At 45.3% G+C, this 23,475-nt stretch overlaps 1 protein-coding gene across 5 annotated transcripts in view; it reads right to left on the reverse strand.

Moving 5' to 3' along the window:
• The window catches only part of TBC1D22B (TBC1 domain family member 22B), a 551,506-nt gene that overhangs the window by 490,078 nt on the left and 37,953 nt on the right, over positions 1 to 23,475 (reverse strand). For all 5 annotated transcript variants that reach the window (XM_073615872.1, XM_073615870.1, XM_073615873.1 and 2 more), the window contains exon 3: positions 20,113 to 20,378. In XM_073615872.1, coding sequence (XP_073471973.1) covers positions 20,113 to 20,378 — 266 coding nt within the window. The remainder of the gene's footprint in view (positions 1 to 20,112; positions 20,379 to 23,475) is intronic.

The following is a 23,475-nucleotide window of genomic DNA, read 5'->3' on the forward strand; positions in this document are numbered from 1 at the left end:
CCAATCCTCCATCTGTCTGTATGTGGATAAAGATGGCAAAAGAAATACGGCCATATGAAAAACTTGTATATAAATACAGAGGGTGTCCAACAAAATATAAGATTTGAAATGTGTGGTGTGCATCCACCCTTATTTCCAGTACTTGAGAATAGGGATGAGCTTCGAGTTCGAGTCGAACTCATGTTCGACTCGAACATTGGCTGTTCGCAAGTTTGCCGAACAGCGAACAATTTGGGGTGTTCGCGGCAAATTAGAATGCCGCAGAACACCCTTTAAAAGTCTATGGGAGAAATCAAAAGTGCCAATTTTAAAGGCTTATATGCAAGTTATTTTCATTAAAAAGTGTTTGGAGACCCGGGTCCTGCCCCAGGGGACATGGATCAATGCAAAAAAAAAGTTTTAAAAAACGGCCGTTTTTTCAGGAGCAGTGATTTTAATAATGCTTAAAGTCAAACAATAAAAGTGTAATATCCCTTTAAATTTCGTACCTGGGGGGTGTCTATAGTACGCCTGTAAAGGGGCGCATGTTTCCCGTGTTTAGAACAGTCTGACAGCAAAATGACATTTCGAAGGAAAAATTCCAATTAAAATTACCCGCGGCTATTGCATTGCCGACAATACACATAGAAGTTCATTGATAAAAACGGCATGGGAATTCAACACAGGGAAACCCCGAACCAAAATTTAAAAAAAAAAAAAAAAAAATGATGTGGGAGTCCCCCTAAATTCCATACCAGGCCCTTCAGGTCTGGTATGGATTTTAAGGGGAACCCCGCGCCAAAAAAAAAAAAAAAAAAGGCGTGGGGTCCCCCCACAAATCCATACCAGATCCTTATCCGAGCACGCAACCTGGCAGGCCACAGGAAAAGAGGGGGGGGACGAGAGTGCGCCCCCCCTCCTGAACCGTACCAGGCCACATGCCCTCAACATTGGTTGGGTGCTTTGGGGTAGCCCCCCAAAACACCTTGTCCCCATGTTGATGAGGACAAGGGCCTCATCCCCACAACCCTGGCCGGTGGTTGTGGGGGTCTGCGGGTGGGGGGCTTATCGGAATCTGGAAGCCCCTTTAACAAGGGAACCCCCAGATCCCGGCCCCCCCCCCCCCCGCCACGTGTGAAATGGTAAGGGGGTACTTACCCCTACCATTTCACTAAAAAACTGTCAAAAATGTTAAAAATGACAAGAAACAGTTTTTGACAATTCCTTTATTTAAATGCTTCTTCTTTCTTCTATCTACCTTCATCTTCTCTTGGACCTCCAAGTATGCTCCAAGAGGACATGTATCACATCAGTGACCACCACCCTACAGACACTGGTACTTCCTGTGTAGGAGGGGTTATATAGGGGAGGACTTCCTGTTTGATGTGTTCTAATTGATCTACCAGTGTCCATTCACCTATAGGTGGCGTATAACCAAATAATAATAACTATTATTACTACTGGCTCTGTGTCCTGTGATGTACGATAAAGAAAAATACAGATATACTGCCCCTCCAGGTCCACGGTCCCTGAAATCACGGTGAACATATACTGGGAGGCCTCTGCAACTAATATGACGGCTTAATGGAAAATGGCTAACCATTTTGAGGTTTCCATTAGTGTACAGGAAACAAATACAGACTAGGTAACTATGCTCCTCATAGATAGTGGATGATGAGTGTTCCCAGTTTCCTGATGATTTGGGGAAAAACTACAACAGGGTATGTGTAAAGTTTAAGGCAGGTGTGAAAAAGTGCTGTAAATTAAGAATGCTTTCAGAAATAGAGGAAGTGTTAAATAGTTATTTTAATCAATTAACAAAATAGAAAAGTAAATGAACAAAAAAGAAATTCAAATCAATATTTGGTGTGACCACCCTTTGCCCTCAAAACAGTATCAATTCTTCTAGATACACTTGCACAGTTTTTGAAGGAGCTTGGCAGTTAGGTTCCAAACATTTTGAAGAACTAACCACAGATGTGGATGTAGACTACCTCTGTCTCTTTATGTAATCCCAGACAGACTCCGTGATTCTGAGATCATGGCTCTCAAACAATCCCTTCCAGGACTCCTTGTTCTTTATGCTGAAGATAGTTCTTAATGACATTGGCTGTATGTTTGAGGTTGCTGTCCTGCTGCAGAATAAATTTGGAGGCAATCACATTCCTCTCTGATGTCTAAGTATCTGCCTGTATTTCTCAGCATTGAAGACACCATTAATCCTAACCAAATTTCCAACTCCATTTGCAGAAATATAGCCCCAAACTGGAAAGAAACCTCCACCATGCTTCTCTTGCAGACACTCATTGTGCCACGCTCCAGTCCTTCTGCAAACAAATTGCCTCCTGCTACAGCCTAATATTTCAAATTTTACTCGTTAGTCCAGAGCACCTACTGCTATTTTTCTGCACTCCAGTTCCTATGTTTTCATGCATAATTGAGTCGCTTAAGCAGATTTCTGTGACGGAGGTATGGCTTTTTGACCACAGTTCTTCTATATCTGGGTCCAACTGGTTTTTGGCAGTTCTGTGCTCGTGGCACTGGACATCTTCCGATATCAAAAGGGAAGTATGCATGATGTGAATTTCATCTGCTACATTACGTTTCCTTTGCTGATCACTGCATCTACAGTCCTCAACGTTGCACAATCAATGGTGTCCTATATGCTTAGAAATACAGGCAGATACTTCATCATGCCTTACGTTCAGGGAGGTGTGCGATTGGCCTGAAATTTATTCTGCAGCAGGACAATGGCTCAAAAAACGTATAACCAATGTCAATAAGAACTATTTTCAAAGGCGCATGCGTGGCAGCGTCCAATATGGCCGCTTAGACCGGGAGCTCCGCGATACTCCAGCCTAAAGACCCACAGCGCCGCCGTCTGAGCCCTCGTTCCGGCCCGGCAATAACACCAGCCGACCGGGGACAATCCCTGCTGCCGCCCAATGTCCACAGGCGCTGCCCGGAGAAATTTGGCCCGCGAATTGAAGTCAGCAGCGGCGCAGCCACTCCAAAATGGTGGCCGCATCCTCACGAAGCAGTTAGTGCTGAGGAATCCATTGCGGGCCAAGATCATGCCGATCTCCCTGCCTCTCATCCACTGACAGACACAGTGAGTACTCTACAGCATGTGGCCCCCTCACCCGCATCCACTTAATCCCTGTTAGGGAGAACACTGGGAGGATTAGCCCACACCCCACTGTAGCAGCTGCCGCACAGCCCGGACCCATAGGAAAAGGAAACATGGGATTTCTCTCTCACCCCCACAGATTTCCCCTCCATGATGGCTACATTCTCAAAAATGCTGACCAGAGGCCTGTCACATAGCTGCCTCCATCCATGCTGATTTGTAGCAAATAGGCTCAAGAATAGAGGCAATTGAACAAAAATCTGACCAAGCAGTCCTGAGAATCAATCAGAATACTGCTAGAATCCAGGAACTCCAGGACCAACTGAAAGTAGCGACTTCTAAAATTGATGACCTTGAGAACAGGTCGAGACGCTACAATTTCAGAATAAGAGGACTACCAGAATCCGTTAAGGTAGTTCGCCCGGCGGTTCAGGAATTCATCAAATTTATAATACCTGACATCCCGGCGCACCGCCTGGAGCTTGACAGAGCCCACAGAGCGCTTCAACCTCCACGTCCTGACTGCCTACCAAGGGACATTATAGTGAAACCGCACTTTTATGCGGTCAAGGAAGACGTGATGAAGCTATCCCGCTCGGCGGAGAAACTGGAGATGATGGGTCACCAGATCCAAATTTTCGCGGATCTCTCCCCAAACACGGTACAAAAGCGACGAGCACTGAAACCATTGCTTCAAGTTCTAGCTAGCAAAGATATCAATTACAGATGGGCTTTCCCGCTCCGCCTGAACTTCACGTACCGCAACAAACCATATAACTTCTCATCCTTGATTGAATGATGATGATGAATTGCCTAATCTCGTATTTTTTGCCTGTGTTGGTTGTAATGAACTTAGTGCCATGGGCAATGAATTGGCACGTCAGACAGCTCCTCTTCTTACACTGGAATAGAAAGAGATGTTTTTAGAACTTCATTTTTAATTGCAATTCTAAGTATGTGTTTTTATCATTTATGTAACATTATTGTATGTTCTATTTTAATGAATTTTATTGTATTGGACTTTCCATTGTGGGTCGTTGAGCAGCGGGGAGCCAACATGAGAGATATCATCTTCCCCCTTCTTCCCACAAATGGGTTGTTTTTGTGCCCCTCCCTCCCCCCCCCCCCTTTTTTTTTCCCCTCCCATTGCTCCCTCCCTCTAAACTATACCAGTATATTTAAACTGTGCGAGTTGCCTCACCCCTTGACTATGATAAAGCGCTCATGCGCGAAACGCGTCGTCAAGGCAACCCTATGACAGTGGTCCCATCCAGAACTAGAGCACGGTGATCATCAACACATTCACCCACCCATCCATCCATCTCCATCTGCGAGTTCTACATTGGCTATCGCCAGTCCCATCAATTCCCTTTTTGCTTTTCCCTTTTTGCTTGTCCATTTCTCCACTGGACCCCCTGGGTGACACCATTCATCCCTGCAGCACTCTTTTTGAAGGGTCACAGTTTGATCTGGCACATGAGGTGTTCCATCAGCGTGGCTGGAGCCATTCACATTCCATCCTCCTCCCCAGTTCATCCCTGGATTCCCTCAAGTGACACCATCCACCTTTGGGGTTGAATCCATCCCTGAGGAGACACATCCAGGAGACACAGCCGGGAGCCAGCAGCTCACGTTTACCAGCTGACACTCCGGCGGCTCTCCCGTGCTGACGTCACTGGCCCCCGCGGCGGAGCCTCGGTGAGGTTGTTCTCCCTTCGGTGGAGCTCCGGCTCCCTCCACGCCACATCCCCTGCCTGTTTGAGCCAGAGAGCTGTCCCTCCCGACCTTGGATCACACAGCGCTGCTCTCCTCCCACCGGAGCGTCGGCTCCTTCCACGCCACATCCTCTGCTCGCTGGAGCCGGTGAGTTGTCCTCCACGATCTCAGATCACACAGCCAGCGGGGTTTCTGTTAGTCCCCTTGATTCCTTGGGCGAGGTGCCCCCCCTTTTTTTTGTTTCATCAACTTTTTTCTATTTTGACTTTTGCTGCTACAATATACCTGGATGGGTTTCATGTGTGGGTTTTCTGCTGCTCAAGGGCCAACTGTCTTATACACATATATTTTTACCCTAAGTACACACTAAGATGTCTTCATTCAGTGCAATATAGTTCTGTGTTACTGTGGGTTCAATTTCATTTGTTCAAAGCTTGTTTTTACAATTTATGAATTATCATTTTTATTATATTATTATAGGACTCAAACTGTCCTTTTTTCTCATTATTTTTGAACTGCCAGATTTTATTTTTGGACTGCCAGATTTTATTTTATTTCATTTTATTTATTTTATTTATGTGAATTCCAGAGCGCTGGACATTTTTTGTTGAGTTACAGGGTCTTGCTGGACTTCCTACCTCGAGATCGGATCGCAGTGGTGCTCGGACGAACCCTCATATGCCAGGGACAGCGTCCATGACTGGCAAGTTTACCTTACACATAGCACCATGCTCCCAACTACACCATGACTGACACCCAACTAACGAACCTGATACTCCGGATCTTTTCCCACAACGTGCAGGGACTCAACTCCCCAGTAAAAAGATGTAAAATAATGCAACAGCTTCACGCACTGCACGCAGAAGTCGCGCTGCTTCAAGAGACACACTTCCCGGCTACCTATAATCCCTCATTCCTTCACAAAAATTTCACTCAATTCCACCTAGCAAATGCGGCCAACAAGACGAGAGGCGTGGCAGTATGTTTTTCGAACAAGGTTCACTTCTTGCACACCAAAATAATTAAAGATCCTGATGGCTGTTACATTCTAGTTACTGGCACAATCAACGGGGAGGCGTACATGTTTGTATCCTATTACGCCCCTAACACGCACCAAGACAAATTTTTTGAAGCTGTTCTTCAGACCCTGAAGCCTCACTTTCTTGGCACAGTAGTTCTGGGTGGTGACTCTAACACATCTTTTGATCTCTCCTCAGACAAGTCCAATCCCCAAATCCCAAAAGTCAAGAGACCTCCCAGACGTAGCCTGCGGGTAGCGCAGACCATACAGTCTCATGGCTTGGTTGACATATGGAGGAAAATGAACCACCGAACCAGGGACTACACGCACTATTCCATCCCACACCAAACGCACTCCAGGATAGACCACATCTTTGTTTTATCACGTACAATGCCAAGGGTGGAAGCCTTCAAAATACACAATACATCTTTATCTGATCACACCATGATGACCCTTACCCTCAGAGGTGGAGTCAGAGAGAGGGGGCCCTTCAGATGGTGCCTCAATGAAGCTCTGTTGCGCAATCCGGCACATTGCACAATACTGGACACAACATTATCTGAGTACTTTCTAGACATCGACACTGATTCGATCTCGCCAGGCACTTTGTGGGAGGCACATAAGGCGGTGATGAGAGGTAGACTCATCCAGCTTTCATCCCAACTTAGACGGGAAAGAAGGGAAAAAATACAACAGTTGATGGAAGACTTTCGCTAGCTCAGCAAATGCCATAAAAGCAACCCCACCCTGGACAGTCTGGCTAAGCTCGACTCGGCTCGAGTCAAATTAAATCTCTCCCTCACTACCTCAGCCGAGAAACATCTAAGATGGACAGGGGCTCGCTTTTACTACCAAAAAGACAGGATAGGCTCTAAACTGGCAGCGAAACTGTCCAAAGACGCACGTCCTTGCCTACCCCAAGATCCGCACCAAGACGGGAAATTTAACCCAAAATCCAGTGGGAATCATGGTCTCCTTCCATGACTTCTATTTGCACCTATATAAAGCCCTACCTCATACACAACCCAAGACAAGAGAAGCATTTCTCCAAGATCTCAACTTACCCCAACTAAAGCGTACCCACCAAGAACTACTAGACAAACCTTTCTCCTCAGACGAAATAGTGGATGTTATAAAATCTTTGAAATCAGCCTCAGCTCCAGGACTTCATGGCTTCTCGGTCTGTTACTATAAAAAATTTGGCTCACGCCTGGCTCCCTACATGGCTTGTTTCTTTAACTCTCTCCGGGATGGAGCCCTCCTACCTAGTGACTCAAATACAGCTTTTATATCAGTTATACCCAAACCAGGGAAAGACACGAGCGAGGTCGGCAATTATCGCCCCATCTCGTTGATAAATAACGACCTTAAGATTATGACAAAAATCTTAGCAACAAGACTGTCCAGCTTCATAGCCGGATACATCCACGGGGATCAGGTGGGCTTCATCCCAGGGAGAGAGGGACCGGACCAAATCCGTAGGGCAGTTGACCTGGTCTCCCTCCTACAAACCCAATGGGACGGGGGGACACATCAGGAAGGCTTCCTGTTATTGTTAGATCTACAGAAGGCCTTCGACTCCGTGTCCTGGCCCTACCTCTTTGATATTTTGGAACGCTGGGGGTTTGGTGCCAAATTCCTTAGACTAATACACACCCTTTACGCTAACCCGATGGCCCAAGTGCGTTTAATGGGGCATTACTCTGCACCCTTTGAAATTAACAGAGGAATGAGGCAGGGATGCCCTCTATTTCCCTTGATCTTCGCGATAGCCATAGCCATCAGAACAAATACGGATATAAAAAGGAGTTAAAAGCGGACAAGAGGAACATAAGTGTGCCCTCTTTGCTGACGACATGCTATTGTTCCTAACGTCACCGCTAATATCTACCCCCAATGTGTTCTGACTAATTAGGGAGTTTGGGAATATTTCAGGTCTCCAAGTAAATGTAAACATATCGATAGCCCAATCGATAGTTGGACATATCTGTCCAACCACAATTAATAGACCAACTCAAACAACACTTTTCCTTTGCTTGGGCAGGAGACGCGATTCCCCATCTAGGAATCAAACTGACCAAAAGTATTGGCAGTCTCTACACTGCCATCTATCCCCATATGTTCCGCTCTCTTGAAGCGGACCTAAAAAGGTGGTTGAAGGGATGACTATCCTGGCTCGGGAGGCTAAATGCTGTGAAGATGACATAACTACCCCGCCTATTATACCTCTTTCGCTTCCTTCCCATCCCTATTAAAAAATCCAATCTGATGAACCTTCAATCCAAGATTGTCAGCTTTGTTTGGGGGGGGGGGGGGGGGAGAAATCGGGGTCACCGGTTTGCAAAAGAAATTCTATTTCGACTTAAAACCCAAGGCGGAATGGGACTCCAAAACCTATGGCTTTACTATCAAGCAGCCCAACAAGCCCACATATATTCTAGGGGCCACAAACCTAACTGGGTCTCCATAGAAAGGCAGGCAGTCCCCCACCACACGCTTGACTATTTAATCTGGAGACCGGCAAAACACAGACCAGTTATCCTAGCACCAATGCTATCTCACTCCCTGGCACCATGTGATAAGATACATACACAACTGATATCTCCCCTCAGACCCCTTGCTCACCTCTTTCACAACCTTGACTTCCCCCAGATATGAATATATACGCGTTTCGCAGGTGGCTAAACAAGGGACTTTTCAGAATAGGACATTTCTTAACATCAAATGGCCCTATAACATTAGGGCATTGTCGGAGCAAATTGGACATGCCAACCTCTGAACACTTCAGATTTTCACAGATCAGGTACTTCCTCCACATGCTTTGGACTGACAAGTCGAGCCCTCCCAAGGCAACTATGTATGAACACAGCATTGGAGCTCAAAAGGGCGGCATCCCCATTATATACGCTTCTCTGGAGGATAGGGTGGACTCCCCGGCATACGCTCGAACCTGGGAAGCAGATCTCGACATCCAGCTGGACCCTGACCAGTGGTTTCAAGCCTTCCGCAGATCATCTAAAAGGTATCTTAAACATCTCACTGATTGAAGCTAACATTAAAGTATTCACAAAATGGTACTATGTTCCAGCTAGACTTTCCAAGATGTACCCAGAAGCCTCCCCCCTCTGCTTTAGAGGATGCGGGCATGTAGGCAGGATGCTCCATATATGGTGGACTTGTCCCCATATAAGAAGCTACTGGAACAAATTCCTCCATGTATTACGACAAGTTACAAAAACCCAAGGTCCTCAAGACCCCACGTACATTCTCTTGAACTGCAGGGTACACAACTTATTTTCTTCATGTGTTTGGGAGCCAAGATTACCTTAGCTAAAGCCTGGAAAAAAACAACAGTATCACTATTAGCTGCCAAACGAAAAATATCCTGGATTATGACACAGGAACAGACAGTTGCGAAGCTGCTGGACACGGTCCAACGCTTTGAAAGGGTCCGGGAACCATGGGCCTCTCATATCAGGATCCCTCTTTACCCGGGCCACCTACATACATGAAGGAATTTCCAGTGAGACCACATACCTTCTCCCCCTACCCTATTTCTTTTCTTTCCTCCCGCTTTCCCCCCCACTTTCTCTATTAAATATATCTCATGGTGTATAGCATCAGATTTATTATCGGCTTGTCGTGGGCTGTACACTTCGCTCTTCACAGAGCAATATACCACTCATAGATTGTCCTGAGCTGTTGATGGATAACTATGCTCTTGATTATGATTGATTTAACCCTAAGTGTATAACCCCCTTCTCCCCAATTGGGGGACTGTTGTGACCCAGAAGACTGCCGGGACAGGCATACCCTGGGAGGGAAGAGAGGTGATGGGTGAGATACATCATCGGGCTGGGACCACGGGCTCTGTCACTCCACAGTGTGCACCCATAGGGGTGGGGTGATTACCCTGGAGGCCCAGGCGCGATGAGACCCTAACTGAGCCTTTTACACTGAGTCTACTGCACACAGTGGATATGATCGATCAGCCCACTTACATATGCAGTGGTTATAAAGGTCTAGTTTGAACACATAACACCTGGATTTTGACAATCCTCAGAGACAGATGATCTGAATATACCCTCTAAACCAATCTATGTTACGTGCCACAATGTTTATAGGGACTGCTGAACGCCTATGGGCCCACCACGTTTTATTACACTATATTATTACTGTTACTATTTTTATCTGTTTCCAATAGAAAACATTGAAACTGGGACGATAAACGTTATATTGTTGACTCATATCTGCTACTGATTTACATATAAAGATCTATACATATGCTAAATGCTCTATGTTCAATATTTAACCCTTATTTGTTTGACACTCATGTTGACCTGCAGGAGGGTTTTGTATCTGTATTGCTACTTATATATTTGTACTGAAAATCTCAATAAAAACATTGAAAAGCGAAAAAAAAAATAAAAAAAAACTATTTTCAGCGTAAAGAAGAACAAGAAGTCCTGGAAGTTATGGTATGGCCACCACAGAGCCCTGATCAACATCATTGAGTCTGTCTGGGATCACATGAGACAGAAGGATTTGAGGCAGTCTACCTCCACAGAAGGTCTGCGGTTAGTTCTCCAAGATGTCTTGAACAACCGACCTGCCAAGTTGCTTCAAAAACTGTGCAAGTGTACCTAAAGGAATTGATGCTGGTTTGAAGCCAAAAGTGTAGTCACACCAAATATTGATGCGATTTAGATTTTTCTTCCAATTTATTCCAATTACTCATTTTGTATATTGATCAAAATAAAATAGGATTTTTTCATCATACGTACCTGTAAAATTATTTTCTTTGAGTAAATCATGGGACACATGATTTAGTCAGGCTAATATGCATTACCTGCTGGGATGTCCCAGAGCAATAGCCTTGAGGGGAGGGAGACACCCTGCCCAACAAAAGCCATCAGAACTTATATGGCAGCCCGCAGTACACTGCGCCCGAAAGCCGAATCCTCGGCTGCTCGAACATCCACTTGATAAACTTTTCTGAACGTATGCACTGAAGACCAGGTGTGAGCCTTACAAATCTGAGCCACCGATACCTGATGGCAAAAAGCCCAGGAGGTTCCTACACCCCTGGTAGAATGAGCTCTCACCCTAAAAAGGGAGAAGCTTTATGTTTCAGACCGTAGGCCTGAATGATCAATTGACGGACCCAATGGGCAATGGAAGCTGCCTGCCCCTTCTTGGGTCCTTTTGGTAAAACTAAAAAGGAGTCTGTTCCTCGGATCTCCGCAGATCTAGACAAATAAACCTTGACTGCCCAGACAACGTCCAATGAATGCAGTCTCACTTCCACCGAGCAAGGCTGAGAAAAAAAAAAAAAAAAAAAAAAAAGGCAATATAATGTCCTGATTTAAATGAAAGGCCGACACCACTTTTGGCAAAAAAAAAAAAAAGGAACAGGTCGTAACATGACCCTATCGTGGTGAAGGATCAAGTTTGGTTCGCCAACTCCGGCAGGCTTCTAGCCGAGGTGAATGCCATCAGGAAGGCTAGCTTGTGTGACAGCAAGTCTAATGGAATTTCCTTGATCGGTTCAAATGGTTGTTTCTGTAACACAGACAGCACCAAGTTCAAGTCCCAAGGACATATAGGTGACCTAATGGGTCACAAGTCGCCCCCTGCATAAAAGGTTCAGACTAACGAATGGTATGCTAAAGACCTTTGGAAGAATATTGACAAGGCCGAAATCTGACCTCTGATTGTACTCGAAGCTAATCTGATTTCCACAGCAGAGTGTAGAGAAAAAAAAAAAAAAGAGAGAATTCTCCCAATCACATATTTCCAAGGATGCAATTTTCTGGCTTCACACCAAGCAATATAAAAAAGTCTTCCAGCCCTTATGATAAATCTTCCGACAGCTTTTCTAGCATTCAATAGCCATGCTGTCAAATTTAGAGACTGTAAATTGGGGGGGGGGGGGGGGGGGGATATAGGACCTTTAGACAGTAGATCAGGGCGACGTGGAAGCGTCCACGGCCCGTCTAATTGTCAGTCTCACAATCTCCGGGAACCAGGGCCTTCTGGGCCAGGCTGGTACCACCAGAATGACTGTTACCCCCTCTCTCTGAATCCTGCTCAACAAATGTGGAAGGAGAGGGATTGGAGGGAAAGCATAAACCAGGGAGTACTGGCTCCATGGAACTATCAGAGCATCTACTCAGATTGTCAGAGGATCCCTTGTTCGGGACACAGATTGCTGTAGCTTGTTGTTGAACCTGGATGCCAATAGGTCGACCTCTGCCCATCACCAACACTGGCAAATTTCCTGGGACCCCTGGGTGTAGGGACCATTCCCCCGGGCAGATCTGCTGGCAGCTGAGGATCTGCCTTCCAGTTCTTTACTCCCGGGATATGGACTGCCGATATCATTGGCACCTGTCCCTCTGCCCAGGCTAGTATGTAGCTCACCTCCTTCAGAGCTGAACGACTCCTGGTACCGCCTTGGTGGGTTATATAGGCCACTGCAGTGGCATTGTCGGACTGAACCCCGATAGGGCCGTCCAGGACCGCAGGGCCAGACATACTTCCTGCAATTCGAGGACGTTGATGGGCAGGATCTGTTCTGTCCCTGACCATTTCCCCTGAGCTGTGAGCCCTTCTAGGGTCACTCCCCAGCCTGAGAGACTGGCATCTGTAGTCAGTACTCTTCAAGTTACCGGGAGAAAGGATTTTTTCTTTTGCAGGTTCTGATCCTGCAACCACCAGTTTAGGCTTAAGCGTGCCCAAGGAGCTAAGCACATTGGATAATCCAGGGCTTTTCCTCTTCTGATCCAGGCCAACAAGACGTCTTGTTGTAAAGGCCTGGAATGGAAGTGGGCATAGGGCACTGCCTCAAAAAGGTGGATACCATCCTCCCCAGAAGACTCATACAGAGCCGAATGAAGGGTTGTCTGGTGCCCCTTATCTGACGCACCTGAACCTTCAGGGCACAGATCCTTACAGGTGGCAAGAATACTCTTGCTTGAACCGTATCTAGGATCAGACCTAAAAATACTTAGACTTTGAGCTGCTTTCAAGGCTGACTTTTCAGTAATTATGATCCAGCTTAAGCTTTTCAAATACCGCACTGTGCAGAATATGCTCTGTTCTAGAGCCTGTAATGAGTGATCTGAGCAGGAGGTCGTCCAGATACCATAGCACCAGGATCCCTTGGGCCCTTAAAAGACCCAGTACTGCTGCTAGGACCCTTGTGAACACCTGGGGAGCTGTAGCAAGCCCAAAGGGTAGAGCCACAAACTGAAAATGACGTTCCTCTACTGCAAAACGTTGGAACCTCTGATGAGGCTGAAAGATAGAAATGTGTAAATACGCGATTTTTTATATCGATGGAGGCTTGAAAGTCTCCCCTCTGGAGTGAGACTACTACTGAGCGGACAGACTCCATCCGAAAGGAGTGTATCAGTAGATACTTGTTCAGGGATCTTAGGTCCAAAACATGCCTTGCATCCCCAGTTGGTTTCTGAACCATAAACAGGTTTGAGTAAAACTTTGTGCCCCTTTCGGATACAGGAACCTCTACAATCACTCCTTGATTCATTAGATGATGTAGTGCCTACAGCAATACATTTTTTGGAGGATCCGAGGGAACGCTGGATCTTAAAAACCTCTGAAGGGGGAAAGCCCCGCAACTCCGGCTTGTAACCGTGAGATATAATTGAGGTGACCCAATCGTCCTGAATTATTGTTCTCCAAATGTCCGCAAAGTGCAGCAGCCATCCCCCCACTCGATGGAGTGGGGGCGTCCCCTCAAAAGGAGGGCTTGGTGCTGGGTTTAGAAGAGTTTTGGACCCAGGGCTTCTTCTGGCCCTGAGGCTTGCCCCTGGCCCTAGCGCCCTGTTGGAGGCATAACCGCCTCAAGGCTGAGACATTTGAGGAAGCAGTCCCTGAGGTTTTAAATGAAGGACGTCTGGTGCTTTTCTTCACAGAAAGCAGAGAACTCTTCCCTCCGGAAATCTTTTGGATATATTTGTCCAAATGATCACCAAATAAACATTCCCCATGAAAAGGGAAACCTGCCAATAACTTTTTACAAGCAAGCTCGGCTGACCAGTTCTTAAGCCACAAAAGTCTGCGCATACATACAGACAAGAGAGCCAAACGTGAAACCTGCTGTATTCAATCCTTTAGGGCGTCTACAGCAAAACACAGCGCTCGAGGAAGATCGGTCTTACTTTTAGGCAGATCATCTTCCTGGTTAGGCCTATCAGGCCGTTTGACCTGAGCCTTTAAAAGGACTGGCAGATACCAATTGCTACAACAGCTGGCTGAATAGCTGAACTGGCCAAAGAAAAAGAAGCCTTTAATAATAACTCCAATTTCTTGTTAACAGGGTCTTTCAAGCCCTGTGCGTTATCTACCGGACAAGTTAAGTTCTTGTTTAAGAAAGACTGCTACATCTACTGCTGGCATGATCCATTTTTTAACAAACTATTCATCCATAAGATAAAAAGGGAAAACCTCTTAGGCGGAACACAAATCCTGTCAGGATGTTCCCAACCAGCCTTTTCCAACAGGGGGTGTAAGGGGAAAGCCTGTGCGGCCTGAAGAGGCCTCAGGGACCCCAAAGAGGACCAGGGGGGGCTCAGTCACCTCTGCAAGAGGCAATTTAAAGGCAGAAGGAACCATTTCGGTCAGAGTCAGGATCAAAAGCCTCTGCGACTGAGGAAAACATCAACTGGATATCTTCTTGTCCAGATTGCTCGGAAGCAAACTCATTTGCCGGGCCCATGACAGAATCCTGAGCTTTAAGCTCTTCCCCATACTCAACCCATTCCTGCTCCAGACTAGGAGGGTCCGGGGAGTCGGATCTGTCACGCTTCTTGCCACCCTGTGGGATAGAGGCAATCATGCCAGCAATCCTGTGCTCTAACCCGGCTAGGGCCGAGGACAGTCCATCCTTAGTGATAAAGGGTGAAGCAGCAGTGTTGACTGTAGGCACAATACCAGCGCAGCGGCTCAGATTGCCCGGAAAGCCTCTGGTCCTTCAGGGGATACAACACTAGGGATACAACTAGGTTCATCAGGAACTACTGACGACATAGGTGTGCCCTTCCCTGTAGTGTTAGTCCCGCTCTTTACCAGCCACAAAAAGAGTACTTGGGTGTAGTATTAAAACAGCTCAGAAGGGAGACCCTTTAATAGAGCTCACCAAGCCCCCATGTAACAATCCTACTAAGCACCTCCAGCCTGTCAAGCAACACTTGGTGACTCACGTGAACCGGGTAAGGAGAAATTAACTGGTGCAAGTGTCTGTTCAGAGCCTGCTCCGTGTCCCACAGCTGCCTTCTGGAAGCACCGCATGCTTGGCCTACACAGCTTAAATAAGCTGGGTGTGCGCCGGAAAGTTCTGTGCGTGCGCACGCACATGGTCTCAGTGAACGGGCTTGGCTGTATTCCCGCACAACACAAATCTTAGTGCGCCCAGATAAAGGCTGCTGTGCATGTGCGGTGAAGCCATGTGCGCCATGGCCGCCAAACTGCTAAGTCCAGCGGCGCTTTTGCAAATGCACCATGGCTGCCAAACTGCTAAGCACAGTGGCACTCTTGCCGAATACACCACACAAACACACCATCGTGCGCCATCATACAGTTTAAAAACTGCCAGACACAAGCGGGGAAAAAAAAAAAAAGGGGGTACACTTTGCAAATACCCACAGCTAGGCAAAAACTCCCCCGTATGGTCACCGAACACAGGAGTCCAGCCTCTAGCTAGCTTGACTGATTGTTACAATCACTGGGACACCCCACAATAAGTAAAGGGGTTTCACTTACCCGCAGGGCAGCTTAGAAACTAAGAGCCCAAACTTCCCCCATCACGGCGGGTTCCTGTCACTTGAGGACCTTCAAGGACTGGGTACCCTTTTCATGTTTAGGGTCCACTCCCTTGGACCTGTACAGCACCCTGCAGGAATGCCTTAGCGTTGTGGTGTCCAGGATTCTACTGCAGGGTCCAGTGCCCGGAGGCCGCATTACAGGAAAAACCTCACAGGATCTTTTGTCTTCTTTGCGAGGCTCAAATACCATTTATCTAAGCATATAAAGTCTGTCAAATGGATCCGATCAGTCAATCCCTTGATTCATTTAAGAACCGTTAGTGGGACTAGAGACCAAACAAACTGCGCCATCCACCTTGCAGACACTGGTAAAAAAAAAACTGAAGTACTTCCTGTATGGGAGGGGTTATATAGGGGATCACTTCCTGTCTAAAGACATGGAGATGGAGTATAACCCTGCAGGTAATGAATATTAGCCTGACACTGTGTCCCATAATGTATGAAAAAAAATATATATATTTTTGAAAGAGCATTTTTTACAGCATTTTTTCACATCTGAATAGAAAACGTTTGCACAGTATTTAACCACTTGCCGCCCGCCATATAGCAGAGTGACAGCGGCAAAGTGGTTTCAAATCACTGACTGGATGTCATATGACGTCCGCAGGATATTGAGCCGCTGCGCGCCCCCGGGGGCGCGCATCACGGCGATCATTGTTGCGGTGTGTCAGTCTGACACCCTGCAACACCGATCTAGGTAAAGAGTCTGACGGAGACTCTTTACCACGTGATCAGCCGTGTCCAATCACGGCTGATCACGATGTAAATAGGAAGAGCCGGTGATCGGCTTTTCCTCACTCGCGTCTGACAGACGCGAGTAGAGGAGAGCCGATCGGCTGCTCTCCTGACAGTGGGGGTCTGTGCTGATTGTTTATCAGCCCAGCCCCCCCTCGGATCCTACCCAGGACCACCAGGGAAGCCGCCCAGGACCACCAGGTAAACCAGCCACACTGGACCACCAGGTAAACCAGCCACACTGGACCACCAGGTAAACCAGCCACACTGGACCACCAGTGAAATACTAATCAGTGCCCAGGCAGCTGCCAATCAGTGCCCAGGCAGCTGCCAATCAGTGCCCAGGCAGCTGCCAATCAGTGCCCAGGCAGCTGCCAATCAGTGCCCAGGCAGCTGCCAATCAGTGCCCAGGCAGCTGCCAATCAGTGCCCAGGCAGCTGCCAATCAGTGCCCAGGCAGCTGCCAATCAGTGCCCAGGCAGCTGCCAATCAGTGCCCAGGCAGCTGCCAATCAGTGCCCACTCCAATGCCTACCACTGCCAGTGCCACCAGGGATGCCTATCAGTGCTGCCTATCAGTGCCCAGCAGTGCCACCCATAAGAACCTATCTTTGCAGCCTTTCAGTGCCCAGTGTCGCCTATCAGTGCCCACCAGTGCCGCCCATCAATGCCCACCAGTGCTGCATATCAGTGCCGCCTACCAGTGCCCATCAGTGCCCGCTCATTGGTGCCACCTCATCGCTGCCGCCTTATCAGTGCCCGTCAGTGCCGCCTTATCAGTGCCCATCAGTGAAAGAGAAAACTTACTTATTTACAAAATTTTTAAACAAAAACTAAATTTTTTTTTTTTTAATTTTCAGTCTTTTTTTATCTGTTTCGCAAAAAATAAAGACTGCAGAGGTGATCAAATACCACCAAAAGAAAGCTCTATTTGTGGGAACAAAATGATAAAAAATTTAGTTTGGGTACAGTGTTGTATGACCGCGCAATTGTCATTCAAACTGCGACAGCGCTGAAAGCTGAAAATTGGTCTGGGCAGGAAGGTGACTAAGTGCCCGGTATTGAAGTGGTTAAAAAGCAAAATTTGTATCTGTATTTTAAACATTTACAGGAAAAAATTATAGAAGAATAGTTAAAATAACGCATACTTCTTAGTGATTGGGGTCAAAATTTCTTGGGATCCTAAAGCGCATCTAAAGCCAAGAACAAAAATGTAATGTGTTGCAGCTTTCCTTAGACAAGCTAAGCTGTCTGTGCTATAGTAAGTTCTAATAGTATACTGTGCTATAGACCTATAAACTAAAATAAACAGCTGCAAACATCACAATTTGACAAAATATTGTGCACAAATAAGAAAGGTTAAAATTGCTGCACTGTACGTGTACAGCAATATAAAAAGGGACTTATTCAAAGAATGAAAAATAATAAAAATTTAAAAATCTCAAACGAATGGTGTGTCATACAATCCTGTCCAGATTAAACGATCCACTTTTATACACTGTATATATGAATTAACCACTTCCGGACCGCCGATATACGTCCTTACTTTGAAGAAGGATATCGTTGTTATGGCAGCAACTAGCTGCCATAACCCTGGTATGCTCTTGTTCGGCTGGCGGTCCGCTTCAAGATAAGTGGTTTCTGCAGCGGATTCACCGCAAGATCACTTTTTTCGGCGGCGGGAAAGGGCCCCCCCTTCCTCTCTGCGCTTCGGTGCTCTCCGCCGCTTACCGAAGCAGTCGGGAGAGGCGACCGAGTCCTTCTGCTGGCTGGGCATGGAGACGAGGGAGGGGAAGATGGTCCCCACCCATCTCCATGACATTGCAGGGCGGAAGCGACGTCAAAGCTTCACTTCCGCCCATAGCTCTTAAAAGGGCCTTTTTTTTTTTTTTTTTTTTTTTTAATGACAAATTTTGTCTTTTTGACCCCAGATCTCATATTTAAGAGGTCCTGTCATGATTTTTTCTATTACAAGGGATGTTTACATTCCTTTTAATAGGAATAAGAGTGACACAATTTTTATTTTTTAACAATAATTAACAATCTTAACAATAACACACTTAAATCTGTCCAAACCAGAGTCTAGTAGATATCCCGGGTATGATAAAGTTTGAAACACAAAAACATAAATAATATAATAAATAAATAATTTAAAAAAAATAAAAATAAATAGTAATAAAATAAATTTCCCCTCGATTCACTATCGCTCAATTCTGCAAGTGTTCTAATTTACTATCGCTGTTTTCTAGCTGGTCTAAAGCCACTTTTGACGTAAAGGGACACTTTTTGGTTGCTATGGACAATCTCCAGTTTCAAGGCAGAAAGAACAGTGTATATCATGTAAAACTGCATGCAGGGCATGGGACAAAGCACTGGGGACAAAAGGGATGTGAAATCATTTCATACAGTACTGTAATCTGTAAGATTACAGTACTGTATGTGTTATGATTTTTACTTTTTTTTTTTAATTTGCCGCCAGGCTCCGCCCCCGTACGTCGCGGCGCTCGCAGGGAACGGAGCCTGGCACGGAGAGGCTTCGGAGGAGGACACAGCCCGCGGACACTGCGGGGGACATCGCAGGATCCCGGGGACAAGGTAAGTAAGGAGGCACCAGGATCCTGCAATGTAATCCCGAGTGTGGCTCGGGGTTACCGCTAATGGTGCTGAATTTTAACCCCGAGCCACACTCGGGAAAACCGCCAGGGAGGTTAAGTGGTTAAAGTCCATATGTGACACCAAAAAGAAAAAAAAAGGTTCACAAGTATGAAAGCCCAAAGTGTATCAAACTTTAGTATTGACAGAAGAAAGCCGTATTACTCCTTGGTGTGTAAGCCACCAGTAAATAGGTTTAAATGTGCTTACTGGATTGTGTGGACTCAAATGCTATCAGATGGGCATCAGGAGACGAAGCTCTCCCAGACTTTAAAATATGGCAGATCCACCATCCGTTTCCACGTCAGTCAAGGTAAACTTCTCACTCAGCAAGTCAATCATCCGAGAAGCAAAGAAAATCTCCACAGTGCAAAACCATTTTTATCGAATTTATTAAAAGAATATTGCACTTGCATCCAACAGGAAAAAATGGGCACGTCATGAAATCCAATAAAACTTAGTAGTTGAACGCAGTGGTTAGATAATCAACCCGACATGTTTCGTCTGATAAGACATCTTATCAGACAAAACATGTTGGGTTGATGTTCATGTAACCACTGCGTTCAACTACTACGTTTTATTGGATTTCATGATGATATGCATGTTTTTTCCTGTTGTATGCAAGTGCAATATTCTTTTAAAAAAAAAATTGATAAAAATGGTTTTGCACTATGTGGAGATTTTCTTTGCTTCTAAGACGACTGACTTCCTGAGTGAGAAGTTTAACCCCACAATGGATTAGGGCTGCAGGGTATTGGGTCAGAGGATTTCACCTATGTCAACCAGAATCAGCACAAGGGACAATTTTGATTAAATGTATGCAACACCGCTGATATAAAAAAAAAAAAAAAAAAAAAAAAAAAAAGGGTTTTACCTACACTTGGCCTTTATCAGACTATAAAGGGAGTAAATAAGGGAAATGTATTGTTAAGAGTTCACATACACTAATACAGAAGCCTACTTTGCATACCCTTTAAGCAGATGGATCCATTTTACTTTCTCAAGGGATGTGAATATATTTATTGTTACTCACCTGCTGTGACTTTGTGCAGTTGATCTTCACTGGCAGACTTTGTAACAGATTGGTTTGAGTTTTCTTCCTGTAATCGACAGTGAGGTACGATATCTACATCATTAACATCAGCCATTTTAGCTTCACATGATACGGAGTGCAAAACGTCTTCACTTTCATCATCAATGTCCCATGCGTCGCTTGTATTCCTTGCAAATTCATGGAAACTGGAGGCTTTCTTATTCTTAGTATGATGTATGTGCACCCGTGAACGACCAAAGAGAAAACTGTAAAAGATAAAACATTAAGACACTGGGGGAATTCAATAAAGTGATAACGTTATGGCCCCCTTTAGCCCACTAGCTGTAACAGATAAAAAAAAAAAAATAACCACCGAATCACATATAAAGAAACTGGTGGTAATTAAGACCAACTCTGAGTTGACATACAGATAAACACCAGTGCTCAGTGGAGCATTTTTTGATGGAAAGCGGTCATGAATATCTCATGGATGCCAGGATGCTGGCAGCTTCCTAGCAATTGAGAAGTCATCCCCAGCCCCAATCAGCTGCTGGCCAGGAGATGCCACGAACCACAGCTGAATGAAAAGAAAGGGGAGGTGATGCTATTGCTGATATTACCCAAATATTGCAATGGTCATATTTGGACAATGACAGGACATGTCTGCATGTCTTTCCTGCAGTGTAGGCCCGCAGGCTATAAGGTGTCTAATATACAAGCTTCTCACTTAACAGATAGCAAGGCTGATAGAAGAGAAGCAGCAATGAGTGCAATGTTAACTTTCACAGACATGACAGAGGTATGGATACATACCACACCACAGTGGAGGGGGGACTGCTGCAAAAATAACCAGAGAGGCTTAAACATAAGGTACCGTTGTCCCCTGTGGACTTACACTGAGGGAAGGCGTGTCAGATTTTATACTTTTCAGAGCTTATTAAACAGGAAATCAGAGTGAGATAAATGGGGAAAAAAAATGGACCAGAGGAAGGTTGCAATACAAACAAATACCACTGGCCCTAATGGCTATCATCCATAGCATTAGGAGAGGCACATACCTTGGGGGAAGCATTGGAACTGGATGTAGCCGCTGGATCAGCACGTCCTAACATGGCCAGCCCAGAAAGGGAAATCTGGCCTCCGGAATTATGGCATGCCACTTCCGATGCCATCTTGCCACGTCACCAGAAGTTTGTCATCTGATGCCATTTTGGTATACACGAAGCAGAGTGGAATTTTTGGATGCAGCTCTCCCGCCATTTCTCCTCACCAAAGTCCAAAGTGGCGGGGCGCACTCCAGACTCTGGGATGTGGAAGTTGCCTCTTAAAATATTAAGGCTAGTAACCCACCAACACAAAGGGGAGCACTTTGGGTAAAGAAGATACAGCCACGACCAGGCTGAGTATTTAAAAAACAAAAAGGAGGTCCACCAACCACAGTTACCAGACCTATATATTAAAAAAAAAAAAAAAAAAAAAAACCCACAATAAGTTTTGGTGTGTACTCCTGGTGGGAGGGTCTGGAAACACAAAATAACTGAGGGGAAGGGGAGGGCCTTTTAAATCTTGTCCGATTTGTGTTTCCTGTAGAGGGTGGAGCCAATCATCTCTCCAAGTAGCTGTCCTGGAAGATGAAGGGGAAGAGCGACAATTTTGATAAATTATTAAAATACCCCCCCAAAAAAATATAAGTTTCCGTTTAGGCCAATATGTATTCTACATATTTTAAAAAAAAAAAAATCACTAGATCACTCTCAGCTCCCCTGTCAGAACGGGGATTCGCCGTGTTTACACTGGCAGATCCCCATTCTGCCTCTGTGTGGAGCATTCGTTGGGCCACGAGACGCACGCTTGCTATATCTATACACAAAGCGACATACAATGACGGCGATTCACGCAATAGAGCCAACCTCCCACAGTACAACTGTGGCTGCTGGTCTTCAAGTGGTTAAATCAGATGTTTTTGATTTTTATCAAAATTTGATAACATTTTTTTTTTTCTCCAAAAAACACACCACACACACCTATCTAAAAGGATAGTTTTCTTTAAGATACAGTAATAATTTAGTTTATTCAGCATAAAATGGAGACTAGTTATGTAGCATGAGGCTGTATATTCTGCAATGTTTAAATTTTTTGTAAACTCATTCAATGAATTCAAGCTCTGCAAGCTGAGATAACATGTACTGCATTGATGCATTCCCACAATTTCACCATGAGATAAATCAAAGTTCAGGAATATGCCTTTAGCTCACGGTTTTGCAAATCTATGTACACTACAAACTGTATGATGGAATTGGTTTGGATACAGCCATTTTACTAACCTGACAGCTTATTCTAAATAGCAAACTTGCCTTCTGTTCGCAAATATTAAAAGATTCTAACTACCAGCAAGAATAAGTCCTTACATTTAAAGGAGCACCTGTCATTTCAGATTCATCATGGCAGCACACGTTAGCGGGCATCCCTCACCTTGTTGTTACTGCCGCATCCCATTAAAGTGAATGAGGCTGTCAACAGCGGGTCAGAGGAGGAGCAGCTGCAGGACAGATGACAGGTGCTCTTTAAAAAAATTATGATTTAAAAGACCTGATTTACATCAAATCCACCCCGTTCACTATAGAAACAGATGGCACAATCTCACTTAGATCATTTACCAAACACTTTATAATAGAAGGACACAGCTATATAATCACTGATTGTATAGTGTATGATGAGCTTTACATACTTCCAGGGACACATTTCTCCTGTTTTCAATACTACAGCCCTGCTCCACATAGGCTGTTAAGTTATGAATGATCTATGCAAGATGGAGGTAACATACAAAATGATCAATCAGTACAAGTTTTCTTGTCCCAAATTCCAGGAGGAATAGCAGAAGTAATAGAGTAGCTTTCTATAGGAGACACGGGAGGCTGAGGTAATACCTGTCCTGGAAGATAAAGAAAGCTTTTTCTTTTATGCAACCTAGGTACATTAACTGCTTCAGCCCCAGAAGATTTTACCCCCTTCCTGACCAGAGCACTTTGTGATTTGGCACTGCGTCGCTTTAACCGACAATTGTGCGGCCGCACAACGTTGTACCCAAACAAAATTGATGTCCTTTTTTTCCCCCACAAATAGAGCTTTCTTTTAGTGGTATTTGATAATCTCTGCGTTTTTTTTTTTTTTTGTTTTTTTTTTTTTTTTTTTTTTTTTACACACTGATCACTGGCCCAGTGTCCCCACACAGTGTAGAATCACAATGTCCCCAAAATAGTGTCCCCACACACTAAAAACACCTGTCCCACAAATGTAACAGTAAAATCATATGTCCCAATGATCATCTGCGCACATCTGTACATGATCATCTGTGCACATATG

This window comes from Aquarana catesbeiana, linkage group LG02 (assembly GCF_042186555.1).
Source record: "Aquarana catesbeiana isolate 2022-GZ linkage group LG02, ASM4218655v1, whole genome shotgun sequence".
Taxonomy (NCBI): domain Eukaryota; kingdom Metazoa; phylum Chordata; class Amphibia; order Anura; family Ranidae; genus Aquarana; species Aquarana catesbeiana.